Consider the following 27,036-nt stretch of genomic DNA (forward strand, 5'->3'; position numbering starts at 1 on the left):
GACTCCCCACGTCTCTTCTACCCATTTTCACCCACTCGTTAAAGGCACCCAAATAAGTTTTTGGTTTATTCCTCTTGTTTCTTTTTGCAAAAATAAGTAGATTTATATCTATAAGCTTTCTTTCTTCTATAAAAGATAGCATGCTATAGATATTCTTTTGCACTTAATTGCACAATATCCTGGAAATGTTATGTCAGTGCACAGAGGTCTTTGTCATTCTTTTTGACAGCCATGTGTACTCTGCTGTGTGGCTATACCATACTTCATCCAACCGTCCTCCTCTGTATGGACATTTAGGCTATTTTCAGTGTTTTACAATCACAAACAGTGCTTCAGTGAGTAACTGTGTGCATATGTATTTTATTACTTTGAGAACTATATCTTCAGGGTAAATTTTTGAAAGTGGGATTCTGTTGACTGGGCGCAATGGCTCATGCCTGTAATCCCAGCACTTTGGGAGGCCGAAGCAGGTGGATCACGAGGTCAGGAGATCGAGACCATCCTGGATAACACAGTGAAACCTCGTCTCTCCTAAAAAATACAAAAAATTAGCCGGGCGTGGTGGCGGGCGCCTGTAGTCCCCGCTACTCAGGAGGCTAAGGCAGGAGAATGGTGTGAACCCAGGAGGCGGAGCTTGCATTGAGTCGAGATCATACTACTGCACTCCAGCCTGTGCAACAGAGCGAGACTCCGTCTCGAAAAAAAAAGTAGGATTCCGTTAAGTGTTGGACCATCCTGAATTCCCACCAGCTATGTAAAAGTGTGCCTGTTTTTCCATAGCTGACAGTCACTGTAAAGTTTTAAATTTTTTTCTCAGTCTGATAGGTGAGAAATGGTATCTTGATGTAGCTTTATTTTGCAATTATTTTTTTCTTTTTTGAGACAGGATCTCAATCTGTCACCCAGACTGGAGTGCAATGGCATGATCTCGGCTCACTGCAACCTTCGCCTCCCAGGCTAGAGTGATCCTCTCATTTCAGCCTCCCAAGTAACTGCGACTACAGGCATGCACCATCACACCTGGCTAATTTTTTGTATTTTTTGTAGAGATGGGGTTTCACCATATTCCCCAGGCTGTGCAATTTTCTTATTATGGGTGAAGTTGAACATCTTTTCATATATTTAATGGCCATTTATAATGTCTTTTTTGTAACTTGTTCATGTCTTTTATTATCCTTTTGCTCTCAGGATTTGGATCTTTTTTCCCCTAAAACTTAAGAATTCCTTAAATAGGCCGGGCGCGGTGGCTCAAGCCTGTAATCCCAGCACTTTGGGAGGCCGAGACGGGCGGATCACAAGGTCAGGAGATCGAGACCATCCTGGCTAACACGGCGAAACCCCGTCTCTACTAAAAACACAAAAAATTAGCCGGGCGAGGTGGCGGCGCCTCTGGTCCCAGCTACTCGGGAGGCTGAGGCAGGAGAATGGCGGGAACCCGGGAGGCGGAGCTTGCAGTGAGCTGAGATCTGGCCACTGCACTCCAGCCTGGGCGACAGAGCGAGACTCCGTCTCAAAAAAAAAAAAAAAAAAAAAGAATTCCTTAAATATTAGAGCTAACTGGCTCTTTATCTGTGGTATATATTGCAAGTGTTCTCTCCATGTGTCTTAGTCAGCTTAGGCTGACTGAAATACCAAGGACAAGGTGGCTTAAACAATAGGACTTTTGTAGGCTGGGAAGGCCAGGGTCAAGGTGCTGGCCAGTTCAGTTCCTGGTAGGGGCTATCTTCATGGCTTGCCTTCTTACCATGTCCTCACAGGGCCAAGAAAGGACTCAGGTGTCTCTTCATCTTCTTAAAAGGGCACCAACCCTATTGGATTAGGACCCCACCATTGGATTAGACGGTAACTGTATTTACCTCCCTATCTTCAAATACGATCAGATTCAGGGTTAGGGTAGGAATTTTGGGGGAACACAAACATTCAGCCCATAACATGCTGGTTGTCATTTTCTTTTGACTTTGCTTATAGAGTTTTTAATACAAAAGTTTTATATATTTTATATCTAATTAATCCTTTCTTTTGTTGAATTTGAGTCAGGTTACATGTTTCCTTATGCCCAAGGTATAGATGAACTTACCTATTTTTTCTCTTAATGCCTATAAATACATTTTTCCTTTAGACCTCTGATCTGTTTGGCATTTAGTCTTATGGAGGGTATGATATATTTTATCTTTTTCTAAATAGCTACCCATTTATCCTACTACTGTGTATTAAAAAGTCTGTCTTTGTCACAGTGATTTGTAGTGCCACCTTTATCATACACTAAAATTTTGTGTGTCCTTGGGCCTATTTCTAGTCTGTTTCGCCGTCTGTCTGTCTACTCATGAGTCAGTGCTACACTGGTGTAATTACGGAGGATTTAGAGCAGGCTTTAGTGCCTGGTAGCTTCTCTAGTAGCTTTTCTGTATCAGGGTTTTTCATAGCCATTCTTGCATTTTATACTTTTAGATTTTAAAACAATTGTTTTTATTTTTAAATAACAAAAAGTTTTTTTTATTTTTTATTATATTTAAATAATAAAATTATTTTATGTTTTAAAATTAATAGATTTATTTAATTTGTTTATTAGTTTTGAGATGGAGTCTCACCCTGTCGCCCAGGCTGCAGTGCAGTGGCGCAGTCTTGGCTCACTATAGCCTCTGCCTCCCAGGTTCAAGCCATTGCCTCCACCTCCCAAGTAGCTGGGATTACAGGCGCCTACCACCATGCCCGGCTAATTTTTGTATTTTTGGTAGAGACGGGGTTTCACCGTGTTGGCCACGCTGGTCTTGAACTCCTGATCTCAGGTGATCCACCCACCTTGGCCCCGCAAGGTGCTGGGATTACAGGCATGAGCCACTGCACCTGACCAATAGATTTATTTTTTTAGAGCAGTTTTAGGTTTACAGAAAAATTGAATGGGAACTACAGAGTTCCCATTATACCTCCTCTGCCCCAACCCTTCCCAAATACATTCTCCCCTATTATTAACATTTCGTGTTAGTGTACAAGAGGTACATTTGTTATAGTTGATAAGCCAATATCGATAATATTTTTATTAGTCCATACTTTATGTAAGAGTTCACAGTTCCGTGGATTTTGATTGATACATAGTGTCATGTATCAAACAGTATAGTGTCATACAGAAGAGTGTCACCCCTCTAAAAATCATCTGTGCTCTTCTTCTCATCCTTCCCTCAGCCTCAGGCAACCACTAATCTTTACAGTGTCTCTATCAGTTTGCCTGTTTCAGAATATCACATAGTTGGAACCATGCAGTGTGTAGCTTTTTCAGACTGGCTTCCTCCTCTTAGCAGTATGCATCGAAGGCTCTTCCCTGTGCAATTTTATTTTTCCCCATGAATTTTTACTGACTTTTCTAACAAAAGCTCGTTGATGTTTTTGTTGGGATAATGTTAAGTATGTAAGTGAGCTGAGAGAGAGCCAATGTCTAGATAATGCTGAACCCTTTCCAAGAAAAGGGGATATTTTATTTGTTGAGTCATTTAGAGTGTTTTAGGAGTGTGTGAAGTTTTCTTCATATAGGTGTTGTACATTTCTTGTTAAGTTTATTCCTTGGTAGTTTTTTCTCTTCTGTTGCTACTATAAATGAGGTTTCCCCTTCCTTCCATCCTATCTTCCAACTGGTCACTGTTTGTGTCTGTGAAGGCTGTGGACCTGAGCTTGAGAACTTGATTCTTGCAGGTCTGCAGAGCAGCTTGAAGCAGGTGGTAGACTGGGTTCTGGGCCAGCTTTGCCCCAGCTGCCCAGGGAGCCTTGGACCTGTGACACCCGTCCTCTACCTCTCACCCTAATTTTCTTTCTTCCAGAATGAGGGGCTGGATTAAATGTACACCATTTCCCAGAGTGTGATTCCAGCAAAAACAAAACCGATTTGTGTTTTTACTTCTCTGTCTTCCCTTTGATCGTAAAAATCAAATGCTCCTTCCCTGCTGCAGCCTATAGAGCTGGACTGCATGTACCCAGCCTCCCTACATGCCCTGGCCTTGTCAAATGCAACCTTTACATAAATGGAAAATGTCTCTGGCCTGTCTGCAGGAACCAGAATGGGGAGGGGACTAGCTGGTTTGTACGCCTGCTCATCCATTGATTTAATTGTTTATTCATTCATTCATGGATTCCGTCAAGCATTTGTCAGGTGCTTCCCATGTGCCATTCAAGAGGGGTGCAGCACACTGACTTTGAACTCTCTGCCTGTAGTCTAGCACGATCTCAAACTGTGGGGAGTGCTGCAGGGTGCTCTGGGCGAGGGGGATTAGTGATACCTGCCTTGGAGTTGGAGAAGGCTTCTTGGAGGAGGTGTCATTTGAGCCAAGACCTGAACGTTCAGTAGGCGTTATCCAGGTGAGGAATGAAGGGAAATATGTTTTGGGCAGAGGAACAGCGTGTGCCGAGGTCTGGAGTGGGGAAAGGGCTCCATCTGTTGAGGAACTGAGAGATGGCAAGTATGGATGGATTGGAAAAAAAGCAGTGGGGGAGGGAGGTGTGAGATGGGTTGGGAAGCTAAGGCCCCTTTCAGGCTAGGTAGAGGAGCTTGGAAGCTACTGGGGAATTTTAAAGGAGGGTGTGACAAGATCAGATTTGCAGTTTAAATGAATCTGTCTTCTGCATAAGGAAAGTATTGGGCAGGGTGGTGAGAGTGGAAGCAGGGAGGCCACTTAGGAGGCTGCGGTAATGATCCAGGTGAGAGACGAGGATGGCTGGGATCCGAGTGGAGTTAGTGAAGGTGGAGGGTTCTTTTGGAAGGGAAGGTAAAATCCATTGGGCTGATGATGGATCCAGTGGGTTTGGAATTTTAGGATTGAGCAATGAGATGAGGAGCCCTGGAGAAGGACCAGGCTTGGAGGAAAGAATTGGAGAAGGTCAGGGGTTTGATCTGGGGCTGTGTTTAGGCTTGTTCAGGATGGTCGCCATTAGACACATGTGGCTAGTGAAATGGAACTTGTGTGACTGGGGGAGTGAATTTTTAATTTTATTATAAATTTAAATAGTAGTTGCTAATCTCTTGGACAACCTAGTTATAGAACATTTCCATTACTGCAGGTCTGGGTCTCAGAATAGCAATTGGTTTGGCTTCAAATCCTGCTCTGCTACTTCCTTGCCGGGTGTCCTTGGGCTAGTAACTTCACCTCTCTGAGCCTCACTGCTGTCATCTATGAAACACGGACCCTTCCATGTCTCAGGTGGTGCCTATTAAGTTCAGAGCTAAACTGTACAAGATAGCTGGCCTAAGTGAGGCACTTGGAGGTTGGTAGTTGTTATTCTTTCTGTGTTTCACCTCTGTAGTTTCTCTAAGTTTACTTTGGAAGCCAGATTTTCCTGTGGGAAGAACTCGGGTTTGACCTTGGGCAAGTTCTTTTCCCTTTCTGGCCTCAGTTTTGATTGATGGCTGGGCTAGAGCAGGCCTTCATTGAAGCTGCCTGTGTGGTGAATACAGTAAGCAGGTACTGACAACGATCTGCCAGTGTCAGAAGAGGGAAATAGAAGGAAGCATGGACCATATTGGGAGTCAGTGTGCCTTAGCCTTGCCGGGTCCATCCACAGGGTTTCTGGTTAGGTTCTGCCTTGTGAGAGCTCTAAACCAGAGAGGGTTGGGTGCAGAGCTCACCCAGACCCAGCCCATACCGAGCTTGCTCCAGGAACCTTCTTCGTGATTACCTGCATCTTTTTATTTTCTTTTTCAAAATATGGACAAGGTTTACTGACTTCTGAACTGTTGGGAAAAACTAATGTCTCATTAAAACTGCATTGCTCACTTGTAATGAAAGAAAAAAAAACAGCCCATTAAAGTTTTATACCTGACATGGAAAACTATTAAAGATTCATAATTGCAATAAAACTCTTTAATAGAATTTGAATTTTCCTTGTGATAATGCTGCAGTCAACAGGGTCCTCCCTTGAAGCCGCAAGATCCGTTTTAACACAGGCTTGGGAGGGTGCTGAAGGCAATCTGAAATCGGCTTCTTTCAGGCCTTCCCAGCGTGGCTGGTGCAGGTGCACGCGGCCTGGGAGGATGGATTCCCGTCTCCCAGCTCAGCCTGGGGATCAGGTTGTTGGCAGGCTTCTCTCCTAACAACTTCTGGCGAGGGAGCTTGAAGCTATTGCCATTCCGCCACAGGTTCTTCCTGCCAGTTCCCTTCATCGGGCATGAATACAGCACCTACTGAGTGCATGGCTTAAAGCCCAGGTTGGGAGGGGTAAGAAGTACAAGAAGGGCAGGTTAACTTTTCTTAAAGGAGAGGGTGGTATTGGTTTGTGCAGGGGCCTTGCTGGCTGGTAGAATGAAGGCCAGATCCCAGCTCTTGTTACTCTACTTCCTGTCCTCAGCTTCCTCATCTGTAAAATGGGGTTAACGATATGAGCTTCATGGGTGTGGTCAACGTGTGTGGGTCAGTGGAAGCCAAAGGCAGGGCCCTGGGGAAGGTAGGTGGAAAGGTAGGGGGTGGCACTGAGAGACACTCTAGAGGTAGAATTGCTTGATTTGGTTGGTGAGTGATCAATTGGTGAATTCAGAGATAAGCATGACTTTCAAAAATGCATTTATTGCATTGTGACCCCGTGGAGACCCATGCAGTTGCTGTATGTTAGCTACTTGTTTATGTGCTTCATACTTGTTCATTCGGTAAATATTTATTGAGCACCTATTATGTGCCAGACCGTGTTTTAAGTGTTGGCAATACACTGGGGAATGTATTAACTCATTTATCAATCAGGTACTGATGTTATCTCCATTTTCCAGAGGAGGTAACTGAGGCACAGAGAAGTGAAGTCAATTACCCAAGGTCACACAGTGAGTAAGTGGCAGAGTGTAGAATTAGTCAGAGACTCCTGGGTCTGTGCTCAGAAACACACACCAGATGGCCACTGGCGTACTTTGCGCAACACACTAGCTGTTAGTGGTCTTGTTCCCATTTTGGGAAGGAAGGCTTAGAACAATGAAATTATTTTCCTCAGGTCTCTTAGAGACTAAGAGGGGACTGTTAACTCAGCGAGGTCTACTGAGTGTTTCTGCTGTTCCAAGGGCCTCCTCTCCTCCTGGGGGCTCCTGCGCCTGCCCCAGACCTAAGGGAAGTGAATTCTCTGCTTCCTGGTGGTTGGCCAATTTCAGGGAAATCAGTATCCTGTCCTTATCGAAGCCCCACCGTGCTCTTCTCAGAGCATCTGAACATGAGCCAGTCGCTCAGTGGGCTGTGGATGATGGAGGAGTCTTTCCTCTGCCTTAAAATGAAGGGCATTCCGTGGTCCACCCTTCACTCCTCCATCAGTGGTGACAAATAGGATGCCCATGGTGACAAATAAAGCTGCCTTTATTCATTTATCCTTCCGTGTCCTCCTCATCAGTGCCCTGCAAGCAAGCTGAGCAATATTAGACACTCGATCACACTTGGCACCTGTCTCTCCTATTTCCAGCACGTCCTGTCCCAGTGAGCTCTGGTGGAGGGATGTGAGTGTTTCCACAGTTTGTCCCAGGGTCTGGGCTTTGCCGTTGCCTCGTTTTGTGGCCCTAGACATGTCCCTGTGCTTTCTGGGCCTTGGTCTCTGCATCTATAAGAGACGCCTTGGAAGGCCCCGATGGATACAGCATCTTTGCCTCTATTTTCTGTTTTATTTTCCTGTGCCGTCTAACTCTGAGTTGGCTTCGGTGGGTAGGAAAAAGCCACATTGCAATGAACAAACAAACAGAGCTCTTAGTTTTCTTTGGGAACGAGTGAGAGTAAGATCTTTAAACATGCTGCCTCCAAATTCACATCACACCAACCAAAGGGAAAGGGGAAGCAAACAGAAGTGAGACCAAGAGAGGAGGAAGGCCAGGTTCCCCCATCTGTTCACCGTTTCCTAAGCATCTCCCGCATGCCAGTGCTGTGCTGGGATGAAGGTGGCATAGGGTGGTAGGAAGAAGATGAGAAGATTGGGCTCAAAGTCTGGTTCATTTGTTTACTTCCAGTACGACCAGTGACCTTGAGCAAGTCGCTCAACATTTCTGAACCTGTCTCCTCCATTTGGAAGAGAAGCGCATGAGAAGCCATGGAGAGCCTCACGTGTCTCAGGCTCTGTGCAGGGTGGTCCCATATGATTCTCACAGCTACCTGGGAACTGGTGGTAGTATCATGCCCATCTTACAGATGACAAAACTGAGACTCAGGTTGTACTTGAGAGCTGTGTGGGGCCAACTCAGCTGCTATGTCATGGTTGCCTGGCTTTAAAACTAGAGGCTGCAGTGTAGGGATGGGACTCCACACTCCACTGGCCACATGGGGTGACACTAGGACACTAGCAGCAGGGAAGACACCAGACTTGGTTGAAAATGGTTTGTGGACTCTACATCACAGTGAGCATGTAGACTGCTCTTCTGACAGGGCTCCTAGACCCGGGGAAGCTTTCCAACAAGTAGAGGAAAAGGGAGCGAGCTGGACACAGAGAAATGGGAGCCACTCAAAACCAACTCAGATGCTGCGGAGGGCCCCGTGGAGACCCTGAAGCTGGTCCCACCTAGCACTTTGGTTTGAACACAGGCTCTGGAGGAAGAAAAAACAGGAGAGGATTGAAAAGAGATTGGGAAGATGGGCTTACATGCCCCAGTACATCAGGGTTTCCCAAGTGTGACTCCCATTTCACAGCCGTTCCCTAGCCGGATTGCACAGGAATCCATGCTGCCTCTTCAAATCTGGTAGGGAGGTATTTACTTAACAGGCATGAGGACAATATGACTAGCACAGCCAACCTGGGATTTCACGCTTATTAACGCCTAGGATGAGGCTGCAGTAAGTGGGATGCTGGGTAATTCCCGGGACTCAGGTTGCATAAGTGCCAGGTGCCAGGCTCAGGGTGAGGGAAGTGACCTAAGTTTGGAAGCCACAACACTAAATCAGCCCCCTCAAGAGCCACAGGCCCCAGAAGTGACTGATAACTCCACCCCAGGGTGGCTAGATTTTCAGTAATAAAAATACAGGATGCTCATTTAAATTTGAGTGCAGATAAACAATGAATAAAATGTTTTCAGTATATATATGCCCTATGCAATATTTGGGACATACATATATTTTTAAAGCATTTGTTTATCTGAAATTCAAGTTTAACTGGGCATGCTATATTTTATCCAGCAATCTTCCCCCAGCCTCATAGAAGGCCAGGTCGATGCTCATGGAATTGAGTTGTCACCTCCCCTCACTGCCCTCCTGGCCTGGACCCATAGGAAGAGGCTTACGTACAGAAGGATGCCCTTACATAGCTGGTCTCTTGGATGCCAGTTCCTTTAATTAAACTGCAGGGATGAAATAAAATATGTTAAAGGAAAGATTAAAATTGATTCCCTTAGCGCAATGAAAGCAAAAGCTATTGAGCGGGATACTTAAGGAAACAAAGCACTTCCGCGATGAAGAGTGCAGCCAGCTCCAGCTCAGAGCAGCAGGTGGAAGTGGAGAAGATTCCTGCCCGGCAGAGATGAGAGGTGGAGCTGCCACATGGGGAGGTGGTTTAGCAAGTTGGGTGCCAGCGAGCCCAGCAGGAACGAGTTTCTCCTCACTCTCAGTGAGGCCTGAGTACCTGGGAGAGCTGCACAGCTCTGCCTCTTAGCATCAGAGAAAGCCAGCTGGGAGAGAGAGGGGAGGAGGGAACTGCAGAGGTGAGATAGGGATGGGGAGTATCCACACCTGCATGCATAAGCACTGACTGAGTGCCTGCTGGGTACCAAGCCCTGAGCCAGGTGTTGGGTCTTGTCTCAAGCTCTTTACGGGGAGACCAACCGGGGTTGCCTAAGTTCTCAAGGGCCCTGGCTTCTCAACCAGGGAGCTCAGAGACATAGAAAGGGAGAAAGAGAATTGCAGATATTGCTGGGGACATTGTGAAAGCATGTGGCATTGAGATGCTGCTGACTATAAATATTTGGAGAAGGACAACCCTGGGCTAGGACTCCCTTTTTACTCCCAATGAAAGTGAGGCACAAAAGCTATTGTGGGTTTTGTGGGGCCTTGTGGTAGAGTTAGGATTTGAACCCAGGTCTGATTGTCTTTGAAACCCTTAATCATAGTGCTTTGCTTTGCTTCCTTCTAGACTGTGAGGGGTCATGAGAGGTGTTTAAGCAGGGAGAGATGTCATCAAAACAAAAAGTTGATGAAATTAATCTGACACTGGTGGGGCACGGTGGCTCACGCCTGTAATCCCAGCACTTTGGGAGGCCAACCAGGTGGATCGCCTGAGCACAGGAGTTTGAGACCAGTCTGGGCAACATGGCAAAACCCCGTCTCTGCTAAAATACAAAAAGTTAGCTGGGCGTGGTGGTATGCGCCTGTAGTCCCAGCTACTCAGGAAGCTGAGGCAGGAGAATTGCTTGAACCCAGGAGGTGGAGGTTGCAGTGAGCCAAGATTGCGCCACTGCACTCCAGCCTGGTAACAGGGGGAGACTCAGTCTCCAAGAAAAAAAAAAAAAAAAAGAAATTAATCTGGTACTATGTCTGTGGCCAGTTTAGATGTAAATGCACAGTGAGGAGGATGCCAGCTCGGGAATGTGGGAGGGAGCAGGTAGGAACCCAGGTCAGGGGGCTGATGGGGGTGGAGGACGGGGTTTGCTGAAGGATCTGCTCAGGGGGGTAAAGGTGGAGTTGATGATGGGATGAAGTTTTCAGATCTGGCTGCTACAGGCAGGGAAAGGATGACAGCGCAGTAGCTTTGGACATGCTGGATTTGAAGCAATATCACATGGTCCCCAAACAGCGCTCCGGGCAGCAGCCCAGTAGTAGAAAGCAGAGGGGCCTTGGGGCTGGCCTGACCTGGGTGTGCAAATCCGCACTCCTTTTCAGTAGCACTGTGACCACAAACTATGTGCTTAACCTTTCTGAGCCTCAGTTTCCTCTCTAGTGAAATGGAGAGCCATGATACCTACTATATAGGATGTTGGTGATAAGGAGAAAACACATAAAGAGACAAAGAAGGCTGGTGTAATGTACATCTCTGAGCTGCAGCAGAGATGGTCCTAGAGTTGGAATGGACGGAAATGCGTGTCTTTTTATTAATCTGATTTTTTTTTTTTAAGACAGAGTCTTGCTCTGTCACCCAGCCAGGCTGGAGTGCAGTGGCACAATGTCGGCTCACTGCGGTCTCTGCCTCCGAGGTTCAAGCGATCCTCCCGCCTCAGCCTCCCGAGCAGCTGGGACTACAGGCGCACCACCTCGCTGGGCTAATTTTTGTACTTTTAGTAGAGATGGCGTTTTGCCATGTTGGCCAGGCTGGTCTCGAACTCCTGACCTCAAGTGATCTGCCCACCTCAGCCTCCCAAAGTGCTGGAATTACAGGCATGAGCCGCAATGCCCGGCCTCATCTGATGATCTTTTTAATTGAATTCCTACTGTGTGCTGGGCCCTGGGGAGACAGTGTGGAGAGGCTGAGGGGAAACTCAGTCATCACACAAAGCTGAGCTCACCCTTGATCGTGAGCTAAATGGAACAGGAACAGGTTATCCTGCTCAGTGCAAGCATCCCAGCGCACAGTAGGCATGCAGTAAATGGTAGTGAATGCTTGAAATGCAGCACAGACCCCACTCTGTTAGGGTCACGGAGGCAGAGGCAGCAAGCCTCCCCTGAGCATGTCAAAGCCGGTGCAGAGGGGAGAGGTCAAGTCTGTCTTTGTAACCACTTTCTATACTGGAAACTCCCAACTGGGGTGAGGCATTCAAGAAAAGGCAGGGAACTGGGGAGCAGGGTTTTGATACTCAGTTTTGTCATCCCATCTTCTTTTCTCCCAAGCTCGCATTTGTCTTACCTTTTCCAAATCTTTGAAAAATGCTGGCTAAACCTAGGGGAGTTGATTATGTGCTCTCAGCAGGCCGGGAAACTGGGGAGAAGGAAAAACAGCCAAAAATAACCAGCATTACGAGGCTGCCCTTCAAGGCCTCAGTAGCACGTGACCCTGGGCAGCCCTTTCCCATCCTTGGACATCAGTTGACCCATTTCTGAAAGGAACCCCGAGTTTAAAGGTGCGGTCCCATCATTCCCTGCAGCATCTTCCCTTTCAGCCCCTTCTATTTTTGTCACATATTTGTTTTTATTGGAAGGTTAGTTTTATTTTTGCCTCTATTTTTAAATTCCTTCATTAAAAGTAATTTTTTTAAGAGAGAGGATCTTGCTCAGTTGTCCAGGCTGGAGTATGGTGGTGCAATCAAAGTTCACAGCAGCCTCGAACTCCTGGACTCAAGCGATCCTCCTGCCTCAGACTCCCGAGTAGCTAAGGACTACAGGCACACACCACTGTGCCTCGCTATTATTATTATTTTTAATAATAAAAATAGTCTCACTATTGCCCAGGCTGGTCTGCAACTACTGGGCTTAAGCAGTCCTCCCACCTCATTCTTCCAAAGCTCTGGGATTACAGGCATGAGCCACTGTACCTGCCAGAAATATTTTTTTTAATTACAAAATAAAGCTGCTTCTTGTAAGAATCTAAGCCATATGTACTGCTTTAACAGAAAGCTAGTTTTCTCATTTATTGCTCTTTCTTTTAGTAGATTAAAGTGTTGTTTACATTTTAAGGTAATATAAGAATGCGTGGTTGAGGTAAAAACCTCAACAATGTAAAAATGTAGGAGGGAAATTACGGATGTCCGCCTTCATGGCTTGCCTCATCCTACCCCAGCTTCACCCCCACCTTGGCCCTGAGATGACTGTTGTTTCTAGTAAGGGGACCCTTGGGAATGTCATCGTAGACCCACCCACCCCTCAAAGCCATTGCTGAGTCATGGGGATGTGCCCCCTTTTAATGACAAGAGCATGGACTCTGGGTCAGGATCAGAAGGCCAGCACTGCTGTTGACTTGCTGTGTGACCCTCAGGCATCCGCATATCGTCTCTGATCCTGGATGACCTCCTTGGCAGGCTGGCCCAGAGGAGAACTGGGATCTGGGCTGTGAAGTCCCTAGCGTGAATCCTGCAAACAGCCCAGGTGACTGTGTTGTGTGGTGGTCTTGGCAGGTTGGGGACCAGATTCTGGAAGTGAATGGGTGGAGCTTTCTCAACATCCTACACGATGAGGCGGTCAGGCTGCTTAAGTCATCTCGGCACCTCATCCTGACAGTGAAGGACGTCGGGAGGCTGCCCCACGCCCGCACCACTGTGGACGAGACCAAGTGGATCGCCAGTTCCCGGATCGGGGAGACCATGGCAAACTCGGCAGGGTCTGGCCACTCTGCTCGCTCCGATCTCCAGACCCCAGGCCATTTCTGAAAGCCAGTGATAGCCACTTCCCATCCCTCCACCACCCTGGCTCTCCTCTCAGCCTGCAGTCCCCACACCAGGGCCCTCCACTGTCAGGGCATGACCTGGGCACATCCCTCTCCTCTCTTGGCCTCAGTTTCCCCACAGAAAGCTGAAATACACATCCAATTGTCTCATTCTTTATTTGTCCCCAGGCAAATTACTTAACTCATTCTTCAGACCTTAACTGCTTCATCTAAAAAGTGGGGACCATAACCCTGCCCTCATCCCATATCTATCTGTGCAGGTGAAAGGGAGGGAGAGGGAAAGAGAGAGATGCTTTGGGGTGTATTTGGCCAGAGGCCACCAGGCTGGATCCCATGAAGAAATCTGGGTGAGAGGGTCTTAAAGTCATACACTAAGATCCAGTTGCCAGGTGTCTGCATAGTTGCCAACAGTGTAATGTGCCACCTTTTGATCTTCATCAGAAATCTTAGCCCGGTGGCCCCCTGGCCAAATACACCACAGATCATCTCTCTCTCTCTCTCTGTCTCTGTGTGTGTGTGTGTGTGTGTGTGTGTGTGTCTCCCCCTTCCCTTCCTTTCACCTGATTAGTATTAAACATTTTTAAAGTTACCTGCCAACATCTATAAAGACACCAGGTTTTCTATAAAAAAAACTGGATTTCTGGATGCTTCTTAAAATCAGGAAGTCTGGCAGCCTGAGCCCACGTGGGCTGGAGCTGAGCCGCACCTGCGAGTTGCATCTGGGATCTCCAGTTCACTGGCCCCCAAGCTCTGAGGGTTGGCCCGACCCTGAGGTTGCCAGTCAATCACTATTTCTTCCCTCCACTCCTTGTGTTACCTGCCTGGTCCTGCGGGGTTGGCAACGACTCAAGAGCCCACCCTGGGTGGTTTTGGAGGTGCCGTCCACACTGCTGATTGGGAGACTGGAAGCTGCCAGGCTGTCCAGAGTTTCATTTACCCCTGAGTAGCCCCTAGACTGAACTGGCAGCGAGTGGCGGCCATGATGTATGGTTCTCTGGAAGCTTTGCTCTTCCTGCCCCGAGTCACCCTGTCCCTTGCCCATGCCCATTTGATCTGCTCAGATGCACAACTGGAGACGTGTGTCTTTCCCCACAGGTTTCTTGGCGATTTCACAACAGAAGGAATAAACAAGGTAGGGCATCCTCTAAGGGGTATCCTCTGCTTCCTCACAGCTCCCTGAGTGAGGAGGTCTGGCCAGCCAGAGGGTGCCGAGTGGCTTACACTTCCTCATTCTGATTGGGCAGCCCCTTATCTGCCCACCCCCCATCCCACTTATCTATGACTGACTGCTAGGTTCTGGGCACCACCCCGGCACCAGGGTTGATGGCAGTGAACAGAGCAGACCAGGTCCCTGCCCTCATGCAGGTTATACTCAGCGAAGGAGGTATAAAGACAAAACAAATTCTAATTAAGAAAGATAGTACTATCAAGGCAAGGTACTGGGGGTTATGAGTGAGAGTAACAAATGAGACACCACACTTAGACGGGATGGAAGGGCAGAGGGGGAGTGGCATGGCCACTCAGCTCTACAACAGCTCAGAATTCCTGGGCTTCTGTCTTTCTGTCTTGCAGCCAGGATTTTACAAGGGCCCAGCCGGCTCCCAGGTGACCCTGAGCAGCCTGGGGAACCAGACACGCGTGCTGCTGGAGGAGCAGGCTCGGCACCTGCTGAACGAGCAGGAGCGCGCCACCATGGCCTACTACCTGGATGAGTACCGTGGCGGCAGCGTCTCCGTGGAGGCCCTCGTCATGGCCCTGTTCGAGCTGCTCAACACCCATGCCAAGGTGATCTGCACCGTGCCTCCCAACCGGCTTCAGCATTTCCAGGGCTCTGCATCCTGCCCTGCCCCCTCTCCTTTGCTGAGAACCTACAAGGGGTCAGGCCTGAACTGAACCCTGGGCAGAGACCTGGGACTGAGGCAGCCTCCCACCCCTGGGAAGCTCACAGACTCCTGGGGGAAACAGACATTTAAAGCGCCCTGTGATTGGGGCCCTGTCGCAGTGGCTTCCAACGCTGAGTGCATAGAATCACCTGGATTGCTCTTAAAAGGGACACTCGGGCCCCATCCTAGGCTGGTTAACACCTCATATCTGGGGATGGGAGCCAGCCGTCAGTCATCTTCACAAGCCCTCCAGGTGACTGTGCTGTGCCACCAGCTTTGAGAACGCTGCTCCAAGCTGTTTGAGGTCCAGAAACTAGAAAGGAAGAGGTGGTGAAATCCACTGGGAAGGGTTATGTTTCGGAAGACTTAACAGAGGAAATAGGATTTGGAGACGAGTATTGGAAAGGGTATTCTGGGTGGAAGGGAAGGACAGTCAGAGGCTTCGTGGCTTGAAATGTTATAGTGTGTCCAGGGAGTCACAGCCACGTGTGCTTGCCGAGAAGGTGACAGGGAAGCAGGCGTCAGATGATGTTAGGCCCGGTGTCCAGGTGACAGTGTTTGGCCTTTCTCTTGAGAGCACTGGGGAGCCAGACAGTTAAGGAGGGGAGGCAGGGTCAAGTTTGCATGCCAGTCCTTTGGGGGTAGCAGGACCCCTGTTCCACCTTCTGGTAGCGCTCCCTGCTGAGTGCCCCTTTTGTCCCTGCCTCCAGTTCTCACTCCTCTCTGAGGTGAGAGGCACCATTTCCCCGCAAGACCTAGAACGCTTCGACCACCTGGTGCTGAGGCATGAGATTGAGTCCATGAAGGCGCGGCAGCCCCCAGGCCCCGGGGCTGGGGACACCTACTCCATGGTCTCCTACAGTGACACGGGTTCATCCACAGGCAGCCACGGCACCTCCACCACCGTCAGCTCGGCCAGGGTGAGCTTCCCCTGCCTTGATCCTGGCTTAGTAGCCAGGGCAGAGTTAAGATGCTGGCTTTGGAGTGAGACCAGCTTGAGTTCGAATCCCAGCACCACCACTTACCAGCTGTGTGTCTTGCCTCTCTGAGCCTCAGTTTCTTCATCTGTAAAAACCTAATAGTTGTTGAATGTCTACTGCATGCCAGGCATGGGCTCTCGGGGACAACAGGTGAACAGGAGAGATGTGGCCCTGCCTCCTGGGGCTTGCAGTCTGGGAAGCTGGGGAAGAAAGGTGAAAAAAAAAGTAGGTAATTAGGCAAATAGAAAAAGATCATTAGAATCCTTGGGAATGCCTCTGGCATGGTGCCCACTCCCACTGAGCACTCAGTAGATGGTAGTGGACGTGGTAACTTGGACTGTGATTTTTATTCTCCTCAAGAGGCCACCCTTTTGTCTCTGGAGCCCAAGCCCAGCTTTACTTTTTTTTTTTTTTTTTTTTCTGAGATGGCGTCTTGCTCTGTCACATAGGCTGGAGTGCAGGTGCCCAATCTTGGCTCACTGCAACCTCCACCTCCCCAGGTCAAGCAATTCTTCTGCTTCAGCCTCTTGAGCAGCTGAGATTACAGGTGCCTACCACTACGACCAGCTAATTTTTGTATTTTTTGGTAGAGACAGGGTTTTGCCATGTTGGCCAGGCTGGTCTTGAACTGCTGACAACAGGAGATCCGCCCACCTCAGCCTCCGAAAGTGCTGAGATTACAGATGTGAGCCACTGTGCCTGGCCCCAGTGTGACTTTCTTGTAGACTCACCAGCCCCCTAGCAAAGCATCTGGCCATCTCAGGGTATGGTTCTGCCCCCCTGGATGCCTGGAGGCAAATGAATCCCAGGAGGCCTTTGCAAGGAAGGGGCAGGAGGATATGCCTTGTTACCTGTCTTGGGAAACAACTGGTTATTAGGTCCATGCAGTGGAAGAGTCGGGGCTGGAGGTCAGGAGAGCTGGCTTGACCCCATACTCTCCTCTGTGCCCTTGTTTCTCACCTTGAGGTCATTCATCACCACTCTTCTATGGAAAGGGAGTGGGGAGAGTAATGTTTCTTAAGCAGGCAGTTGCTCCCAGATGCTGAACTGAGAGGTCTTTCTGGAGGAATCTCAGACTGGAGGCAGATACAGTGTTAGCTGTCTTGTTAAAGGGGAGAGTAGAAGCTCAGAAGTGTGCAGTGGTGGCCATGGTTGCAGACACAGGTGGTTAATGAGTGAGGATGAGCTTGCAGCCACCAGGAAATGGCCTGGGAGCATGCACCCCTCTCTTTTGCAAACTCGAACTCCTAGTGTGACTTTTCTTTAGCCCTGGGGTTCTAGGTTTCTGAAGGTGATTCTTTTATACTCTTTTACCTCTATCCTTCCCATCCTGAGTTGCCATCATTTCCAAGGGTGCTCATTTCCTTCCTGGGATATCCCCACAAGTTGCCCTGCATTCCTCTAGGGCTGGACATGGCTGCAGCAGAGGCAGTTTCATGTTCTGGGACAAGCAGATCACTTCTGGGGCAGGGAAGAGGCTGTCCTTCACCCCAGGCTCTGAGCACATACTTTGATATGGCATTTGGGTGAGGATCTGGTTTAAGGGTGCAGGTCCTTGGCCTGATGACTGTTTCTGTCTAAGATGGGCTTCACTGAGATTGGCCTTGATAATGTTCAGGCCTCAGCAGCCATGAGCCACTGCTCTGAAACCTGGGAAACTGCAGACTGTGCTTCTGCAATGGTCCGTTTAGAATCAGAGATGAAATATCCAGTGAGTGGGGTGGGATGTGTTTCGGTCTGGGAGGCAAGAGGTCTAGGTTTGAGCCCCAGCCTCTCTGGTCTTCAGTTTCTGCATGGATAAAATGGCCTGGGGTCCTTGCTGGTTCTGACTACAGCAGCCCGAAGCCCTGAGGGCAAATCAGGCTGGAGTGCCAGGAGTCGGGTGACTATCTTGCCTGGCAAGGGCTCTAGGCAGGGGTCAGTAGCCCCCAGCTCGGCACTGGCCCACAGCGACCTTGTCCCAGCTCTGGGGGCTCTCCCCTACCTGAGAAGCACCATCTGGGGCCAGTCCAGATCCCAGCTGTGGAAGTTGGCCCTGCTCTGCCAGGGGGGCTCTCACTGCAAGTTGGGGCATCCTGGGGAAGGCAGACCTCAGAAAGGCCATAGGATGGTTTTATACAGAGAGTTTTTCGGGACAGATGAAAAGGGTGGTCCTGAAGGTTTTCCCCAAGTTTCTGAGGTGGGAGCGACTCAGAATTTGTGACTGTGAAAGTCCATGGCCCACCACGTGGCACATGCATGTCAGGATCAGGACTCACCTAGACCAGGATGAGCTCCTGGAGGTGATTCGAAGAGAAAACTGTGCAAGCAGGAAAGGCAGCGTGGAAAGGGCACTTGAGCTCGCGGTGCCTTGGTTTCCTCTTTTGCAGAGGGGCAGTGATACTACTTCCCCCAGCTTGTTGGGAGGATTAAATGAGAGGATGCCCATGGGTCCAGGGTGAGTAACCTGCTAGCACCAGCATCCCAGAAGTGCTGGCCACACCCCGAGGGCAGGTGCAGCCTCGGTTCTTTCCGACCCAGCCCCACCTGGCTGGGGAAAACTACCTGGAGATGGTACCCAGGGCCTTGGGGACCCGTTGGAGGCTCTGGAAGGTGCGAGCGAGGCTGAGGGACTGCCACTGCCCCTCTGACCTTCATCCCACCCAGGTGCCCTCCACATGCACAGCCCAGAGCTGCCTTCCACAGATTCAGCTTCTCTGATGTCACAGGGCTTGGGCCTCCCTGAAGTCCAGGCCTTCTCCAACAGAGGCTTCCAAACGGGGCCCTCCTTGAAGCTCCGCCTTTCGTTAGCAGGTGTGACCTCACACAATTCACTTCCCTTCTCTGAGCTTGTCTTTCTATCTGGGAATAGGGATCCCAGCCCCGCCCCAAAGTAAATGACTGTCTCCTGAAGGCCCTTCAGCAGGGACAAATGTCATTTCTTCAGAACAGTGGGGTCTCCCCTGTTTCCTTCAAGGAGGCAGGCAGAATGAAGGGGTGCTGGTCATGGCGGCAGGGTCTTTCCCTCCCCTCTCTCCTGTATTCCTCTCCAAAGCATTCAAGGTAAATAGAAAAGGGGTTTGGAGAATGTGTGGATTTTGCATGTGTGTGTGCACGTGTGTGTTTGGGGAAGGGGTTGTTGTTGTTGCTGCACCCACCCATTCCCTAATATTTATTTGATGTATCTTTTCTTTTTGCCTTTGGCTCATCCTTCCTCCCCAGGAGCGGCTGCTGTGGCTTATAGACCTGATGGAGGTACCGTCCTTCCTGCCAGTGGGGACTGTGGGAGTCCCTTAGCCAGGGGCCGGGGGAGGGGGCTGTGGCCTTTTCTGCCACCCCCGTATGTCTGCACCCAGTCCTGGTGGGGACCAGGGGTTCTTATTGGTGCTGACTGTATTTCCAGGTCACCAGTTCATCAGGTTTCCTGGGCTCTGGAGTGAGAATCCCCTCCATTCAAATCCCAGCCCTGCCACTTTCTTGCTGTGAGACCTCAGGAAGTGGTTCCACCTCTCTGAGCTCAGTTTTAGGATCTGTAAAATGAGGATGGTAATTTCTGTGCCGTGATGTTGAGAGACCCCTTGGCCTTTGCATATGCCACATTCTTTCTGTCTGGAATGTTCTTCTCCCCACTTCATATGACCTGACTGTCTCCTATGTGTGCTTCAGCCCTCAGCTCAGAAGCTACCTCTTCCAAGAAGACTTCCCTGATCCTCCCAAGGGGAGCGACTTTCAGGCCAAGACTCCTCTTGCCCTGGGGCTTCCTTTGGTCACAGCTCTTGCCTCATTATGTCCTATTATAAAAGCCTGTACAGGGCCGGGTACGGTGGCTCATGCCTGTAATACCAGCCCTTTGGGAGGCTGAGGTGGGCGGATCACGAGGTCAGGAGATCAAGACTATCCTGGCTAACATGGTGAAACCCCGTCTCTACTAAAAATACAAAAAAAAGTTAGCCGGGCATGGTGGCGGGCGACTGTAGTCCCAGCTACTCGGGAGGCTGAGGCAGGAGAATGGCGTGAAGCTGGGAGGCGGAGCTTGCAGTGAGTGGAGATCGCGCCACTACACTCCAGCCTGGGCAACTAAGCAAGACTCCGTCTCAGAAAAACAAACAAACAAACAAACAAATAAAAACCTGTACAGGTTTCCCAGTTACCCACTGTGACTGCTGACTCTTAAGGGCAGCAACCGCATGTGCGGTTACCATTGAGTCCCTATCCCTAGTACTCACACAGACCCGAGCCCATAGTTTGGGCCTTTATTAATAACAATAGTAGCTGAGATTTGTTGGGTGTTCTTTATGGTACTGTGGTAGTTCTTTCCATTCATATCTTCTTTGACTATCCCAGGAGCTAGGAGTTGTGAGTACTGCTGTGATCCCCATTTTACAAAGAAAACCAAAGCTCAGAGAGGAGAAGCAACTTGCCCAAGGTTGCACAGCTAGTGAGTGATGGAGCCTGAATTTGAACCCAGGCCTGCTCGACTCTGAGCTCTGTTGTTATCCCTGCCATCTGGCTGTGATTCTTCCCTGAAGGATCTCACCAGCTCCCTGTTAAGCATCATCTCGTCATCTGTCTGCCTCTCTCCTCCCTTCCTCCTCCTTGTCCTTCCTTTCTGTTAACAAATATTGAGCACTTGCTGTGTGCTATGTACAGTTTGAGGTGCTAGGGTTACAGTGGTGAACACCAAAGAAATCCTTTCCACGATGGAGTTTAGCAGAGAGCCGGAATGCCAGGCAATACAAAGGATATAGATAACTGAAATACACAGTAAGCTAAATGATGACAAGTGCTAGGGAGAAAAATAAAGCAGGTAAGGGGGACTGGAGAGGGGTGGGGTGGTTAAGGAGTGACCCTTGAGTCAAGACGTGCAGGCGGTGAGGGAGAGAGCCGTGCCCACATCTGGGAGAAGAGCATTTCCAACAGAAGCAGCTGCACGTGCAAAGGCCCTGAGGTAAGAGTATGCCTGGAGTGTCAGAGAATTCCAGGCGGCCAATAAGGCCAGAGCAGAGGGAGTACAGGGGCAGACGTGCTGAGGGCTTTGACTTTGACTCTGGGTGAGATGGGAGCCCTTGGCAGGTAAGAGCAGGAAACTGATGTGGTCTGACTTCGATTTAACAGGATCTCCCTGATTATTGAGAATAAGTAAGAGCGGGTTTTGTACCAAGGTGAACTGGTTCATTCCCAGGAACCAGCCACACCCAGAGGTCTGTGGGCCAAGAAGGGCCTGGGAAGGTCATGCAGCCTGAGTTGCTAAAGATGTGATGACGGGTTCTGGAGGCACCAACTCCTCCTGTGGCCGGGTCAGCCCCTGCCCTGTTGTCTCCTGGGAACCCCTCTTCTCCCCACTCCCACACACAGCAGGCCTCAGATTGGAGGCCCTGCCTTGTGTTCACCTTTCCTCCTCAGGAGTGGCTGCTGTGGTTTACAGACCCAATGGAGGTACCACCCTTCCTGCCTGTGGGGACTGTGGGAGTCCTTTAGCCATGCACACCCATGTTGGCTACATATGTGGCCACAGGACAGAAACTTCCTCCACCTGGAAGCCCTCCTGCAGAGCGCACAGGGCACTGGGACCCATCCTAGGAGTCTGGACCCCCACACCTGTACTCCACTGTCTCTCTCCCAGGCAGTGTGCTCTCAAGAACGGCCCTCACTCACTCGTGGCCTCAGTCTCCCCATCCGTACAACCACGGCAGACCCCCGTGGCTCCTCCAATTCTGAGAGTCTTCTCCGCATCAGGAGGTGCTGGAAAATATTTGGGGGAGGCACAGCAGGGAATGGCAGCTGTGTGTTCCCACGTCTTCTGTGTGTATTTGAACAAGGACTGCAGCATTCCTCAAGAGAGAGAAAGAGCTTGAAAGAATCATCTTTATTCACCCCTAAGTGCCACTCTGTGGTCTGCAACACCACAAATGAGTCAGCTTTTGCTGCAGTAATGCTGAGTAATAACCCCCAAATGTGGACAACAATCCAAACATAACATGGCCAAAATCCCTTCCTGCATGGAGCTCACACACTTCTCATACCTCCGCTAAATCACTTGTCACATTGCTTTAACCTCTTCATGGGTTTCCCTTGCCCGGTAAACAGGGAGAGCTGGTGCAAAATGGAGGCCCAGTAAGTGTGGAGCAGAAATTGGAAGGAACCCAGACACTCCCCGGCCGCCTGCAGGATTATCTTCTACCATGCGGCCTTCTAAACATTCACCTCCCACATTGTAGGAAAATGTTGTTTGTTCTAGTGTTCACATGGGCAAAGTGACATCAGCTGGCTGGCTATCGATGACCGATATGCCCCAGACACTGGCCCCAAATGGAGCCAGTTTCCATGTAGCCTGAATTCCTTGGATCATGCTGTGTGATTGTTGAACCCAGGTTAAATGTGGCTCATTCTGCAGCCATTTCCCCTCAAAGCAGACACAGTCAATCAAAGGAAATCAGATCCAGCTTTCCCCCATTCACAAACTGTGTTGATTTTCCATTTGTCTAATAGAGAGCCAGCCCTGAGCATTTTTTGCTGCCTTCACACAATATCATTTCCCCCCATAAAGATGTTGGCCGGGAGAGCAGAGTGAAAGAAGAAAGGCCTGCCTGTTATTTCTTGAATTCTTCATCTAGTGCCAGCATGCCTGTGGCAGAGGGGCTTAATTGCACAGATTTTGGGATCCCACTAGTGGGTTCTGCTCTCCAGACTAGTAGCTTTGTCACCTTGGGCAGGTGACCTGTGTCTTCGGGGCCTCCGCTTCTGCATCTGTACAGTGGGCTGGTAAGACCAGCTGTCTGTGGGTTGTTGTGAAGATTCAGTGAGATCAGGAGTGGATATGCGGGTGTGGAGTGTGGACAGCCCATTCTATTTCTACTCCAAATGTTGGAAAGGGGCCCTGTATTAATCTGTTCTCACAGTGCTGTAAGAACTACCTGAGACTGGGAAATTCATGAAGAAAAGGGGTGTAATTGACTCACAGTTCTATAAGCTGTACAGGAAGCATGGCTGAGGAGGCCTCAGGAAACTTATAATCGTGGTGGAAAGTGAAGGGGAAGCAGGCACATCTAACGTGGCTGGAGGAGGAGGAAGAGAAGGGGGAAGTCCTACACACTTTTAAGCAACCAGATCACATGAGATCTCACTCGCTATCACGAGAACAGCAAAAGGGAAATCCGCCCCCATGATCCAATCACCTCCCACCAGGTTCCTCCCCCAACACTGGGGATTACAATTCAACATGAGATTTGGGTGAGGATATAGAGCCAAACCATTTCAGGCACTGCAGAGCATTATAGAGAAAGGGGGATTGGAGAAGTAAAGGCCAGCCTTGTACTCATGGAGCAAATGCCCTTGAGGTCAGGAGGCAGCAGCTGGGATTTGCCCCGGACTTGACCTCAGGCTTTTTCCACCTGGATTTGAGTTTTTGCTCCAGCCCTGTTATATGCCTGGAAGGAGGCTCCAAGCACCTGCCCAAGGATGCTGGGGACAGGATCCCTGCCCCTGAAGGCCTTACTGTCCTTCTTCCCTTCTCTTGTCCCCCCAAAAGAAGGCGAATGGGGGCAGTGGGTTTTGCTGTCAGCACTTCACTGCACTGGCCTCCTTCTGTGGCCTCTGTGCCTCCCTCCTTGTCTACAGCACAGTGAGCTGGGAGAAGCTCAGGCCTGTCTCAGGCCCCTGCAGCTACAGGGACCCCCTCACTGTCAAGCCAGCTTTTTTTCAGAAACAAGTAGAAAATTGTCAAAGGGCCTTATTTCTCCTCGTGCATCCTGACCTTGGTCCAACCTGGATGGTTTAGAGAATCCTCCTCCATCCATGAGCGGAATGAGAGAGGAACTCCATTTATCCCTTCACTCATGCATTCAGCCACTCCTTCATCTATGCAGCAGCCTTTGTGGAGCATCTCCTGCCTGCCAGGTGCTGAGCCTGCCCTCTTGAAGCTGAGCAGGTCCAGTGGAGGAGGCCACCTCAACTCAAATCATCTCCATAACTCACGCTCTGATAAAGTGGGCTGAAGGGTGGTGTGAGAACATACATGGGCCCCAACCAGTCTGGGGTACTGGGGGAGAGAGGTTGAAGCTAAGATCTGAAGTTGCTGGCTACAGCCAGGCAATAGATGAGGTGAGACAGCTGAGGAGCTGGCCGGGCATGTCGGAGGGCCCTGAGCAGGTAGGCACGTGGCCACTCAGAAGAATGGTAGGAGACCAGTAGGGCTGGAGTGTCAGGAGTGAGGGGTAGAGGGGCAAGGGTCAGGAGCAGGAGGCGTTTGTGTTTAACCCTAAAACCATGGGACACTGTGGAGAACCTTTAGTAAGGATGTGATGTGATCCTGTTTGCATTTTTTTTTTTTTAAGGAGATAGGGTCTCTGTTGGGGTAGTTCACTACAGCCTTGAACTCCTGGGCTTAAGTGGTCCTCCCATCTCAGCCTCCTGAGTAGCTGAGGCTACAGGTGCACATGTTCCCATGCACAGCTTATTTTTACGTTTTTTTGTAGAGATGAGGGTTTCACTATGTTGCCCCAGCTGGTCTCGAGCCTCTGACCTCAAGGGATCCTCCCGTCTTGGCCTCTCAAAGTGCTAGGATTACAGGCGTGAGCCACCACACCCAGCCATCTGTTTGCATTCTTAAAGCTGCCTCCTCTGTATGGAGAGAGCCCAGAGGTGCAGGGTGGATTCAGGTGACCAGGAGAAGCTGTTGCTCCTGTCCAGATGACCTCCTATCCCCCACCCCAGGAAGCTGCTGAGTGCCCAGAGAGGGCACAGCGAGGATAGTGGGTGTCTTCTCCTTGAGTAGAAGAGCCCACTCCATCCCAGGGAGGCCTCAGCATGTGCCCCCTGCATCTTCCAGAATCATCAGTTTGCCCAGAGGCATTAAAGCCTCTGGGGCTGGCCACAGCTTTACCTGGATCCTGAATAGGACCATTCCTCCCAGCCAGTGCTTTGCTGTCTCTATAGCGGTTTATGGAACACCTGCCTTCCCCTGTGGCAACTTGGGGTTGCTGAAAGCTCTTTCCACCGAACAGAGCCAAGCCCGTGGAGGTCAGAGCCTGTTTGAACATGGGCTGGCCCCTGCTGTCCTCTGAGTGAGGACTTTCCAAGCTATCAAAGGGGGACTTGGACAAAGCACTGACTTAGGACTGGGGTCTTCCTCATTTCTGTGCCATAGACCCCTCTGGCAGGCTGGTGACGTCCTGGGATCCCTTCTTAGAATAGAGCTTTAAATGTTTAAAATAAAATACAGTACATAGGATGACAAATTATATGAGGAAATACCTGATACAATTTTCAGAATATGAAACACATCGTAAAACGTGCTACTTTAGGACAGCAATAACAGGGTCGAGCAGTGGGTCAGTAACTGCTGTAACTGTGAAGCCAAGAGGTGCATAAATGGGAATTTGCGACATCTGCAGCAGCTGGAATGTGACGTGAAAGAACGGTGCTCTCTGTGGGTGACCATGGCCAGTTCCTCTGAGGCTTTGCTTCCTCTGTTAGCAATGAAAGGAAACAGGGCCTTTCAGTTAGAGGTTAATGGAAATGAAGATGTAATGGTTCCCCAAGCCAAGTTCTCAGGTGCCTGCATTCCCTCCCGGGAGCCCTGGTTTCCAGCCTTATCCTGAGGGCTCTGCTTGCCTTAACCTTCTAGAGATTCTGGGTCACTTTCTCTTTCCACTGACGTCCTTTTCCTAAGACCACAGGGAGGGAGGTGCGGAGCAGGTTTCAGCTTAGCAGGAGGAAGCCTGGTCTGTTCAGCAGGGCACAGGCCTCGTTGCAAGGAGGCAGTGACTCCTGCCCCATCTCAGGAGGGCTTCATGCAGAAGCTTCCCAAAGAGCTCCCTACTGTTGTGATTCGGTGATCAAATATGATAGTCAGAACAGACAGGCTGGTAGAAAAGCACAGGGCTGGCCCAGTGTTGAGGCTGTTCCCGTGATCTCAGCCACACCAGCCAGTGTGGGGCCCAGTTAGCTGCTTTCAGGATCATTTCTCTCCCATTCTGCACCTCTGACCTTTCCTTTCAGCCCCCAGACTTACACCCTTACCCTGTGCTTGGAGAGATTGCAGGTCCAATGATCCCCGTCACCACCTGCATGACTGACATTTCCAGGGTCTTGTCCCACAAATCTCTGGCTCCCTGGCCCCTGCCCCTTCACTCTGGGGAGCCCCGCTGCCCCCCCAGCAATGCCAGGACTTCCTGGCTCTCCCTGGCTCACATCCCCTCCCCATCCTTCCATCTCCCTACCCCCGTAGGCTTTCCTGGGGTCACAAGCTCCTCTTCCCAGCCCAGCTCCAGCCGTGCCGCCGGCCTTGCCTTGCTCTTTTCTTTGCTTCCTCAGTTTCTCTCCGTTGCTCTCCGCCTCTGCCTTTTCTGCTGAATCTTCTGTTTTCTCTCTTTTCTGTTGTTATCCCTCTGAATTCTTTCTCCCTCTGCCTTTATCTCCCTTCCTGTCAGCGACGCCTTCAGGCAAAATCTAGGCCCCCACTGGTGACCATCCAGAGGTCTTTGTGACTCAGTGCCTCAGTTTCCCTACATATGGAATGAAGAAAGAACCACTCAGCCTCAGGTCTCTGGTGCATTTTGGGGTGGAGGTTGGGGGAGCCTGTTGGCTTGACATCAGAGTGCAGAGGCATGATGAATAACGAACTGGAAATAGCACCTTTATGTAAGAGCCCTCCCATCGTAATGAGGGGAAGGAGGCCTAGAAACCCGGAATTGGGCTGAGGGGAGGAGAAGGGCTGAGAGGGAGAAGCTGCATTTTGCTGAGGTGGCCCCCGGGTGCCCAGGTGGCCTCAGGCTTTGACGTCATGCAGGGGAGCCTTACTGGCCCGAGTCCGCACTGCAAAGGTTGCCTCTGCTCATTTCATCCCCTTACAGTTCCCCCAGACCACACGTCTGTGATATCTGGGCCCTGATTGGGCCAGCTCAGGAAATAAGGGGTTCTTTTCTCTGAAAAAAAGGGAATTTCCTGAACTGCCACAGGTTTGAGGA

At 49.9% G+C, this 27,036-nt stretch overlaps 2 protein-coding genes across 9 annotated transcripts in view; one reads left to right on the forward strand and one right to left on the reverse strand.

Moving 5' to 3' along the window:
* Positions 1 to 27,036, reverse strand: part of ATP6V1G1 (ATPase H+ transporting V1 subunit G1) — a 307,353-nt gene that overhangs the window by 157,220 nt on the left and 123,097 nt on the right. The window lies entirely within an intron of this gene.
* WHRN (whirlin) overlaps positions 1 to 27,036 on the forward strand; it is a 103,506-nt gene that overhangs the window by 65,591 nt on the left and 10,879 nt on the right. For 3 of the 4 annotated variants that reach the window (XM_050760988.1, XM_050760989.1, XM_050760990.1), the window contains 4 exons: positions 12,959 to 13,161; positions 14,323 to 14,359; positions 14,800 to 15,012; positions 15,821 to 16,030. In XM_050760988.1, coding sequence (XP_050616945.1) covers positions 12,959 to 13,161; positions 14,323 to 14,359; positions 14,800 to 15,012; positions 15,821 to 16,030 — 663 coding nt within the window. The remainder of the gene's footprint in view (positions 1 to 12,958; positions 13,162 to 14,322; positions 14,360 to 14,799; positions 15,013 to 15,820; positions 16,031 to 27,036) is intronic. The other variant, XM_050760991.1, reaches the window with a different exon arrangement.

Source organism: Macaca thibetana, chromosome 15 (assembly GCF_024542745.1).
Source record: "Macaca thibetana thibetana isolate TM-01 chromosome 15, ASM2454274v1, whole genome shotgun sequence".
NCBI lineage: Eukaryota > Metazoa > Chordata > Mammalia > Primates > Cercopithecidae > Macaca > Macaca thibetana.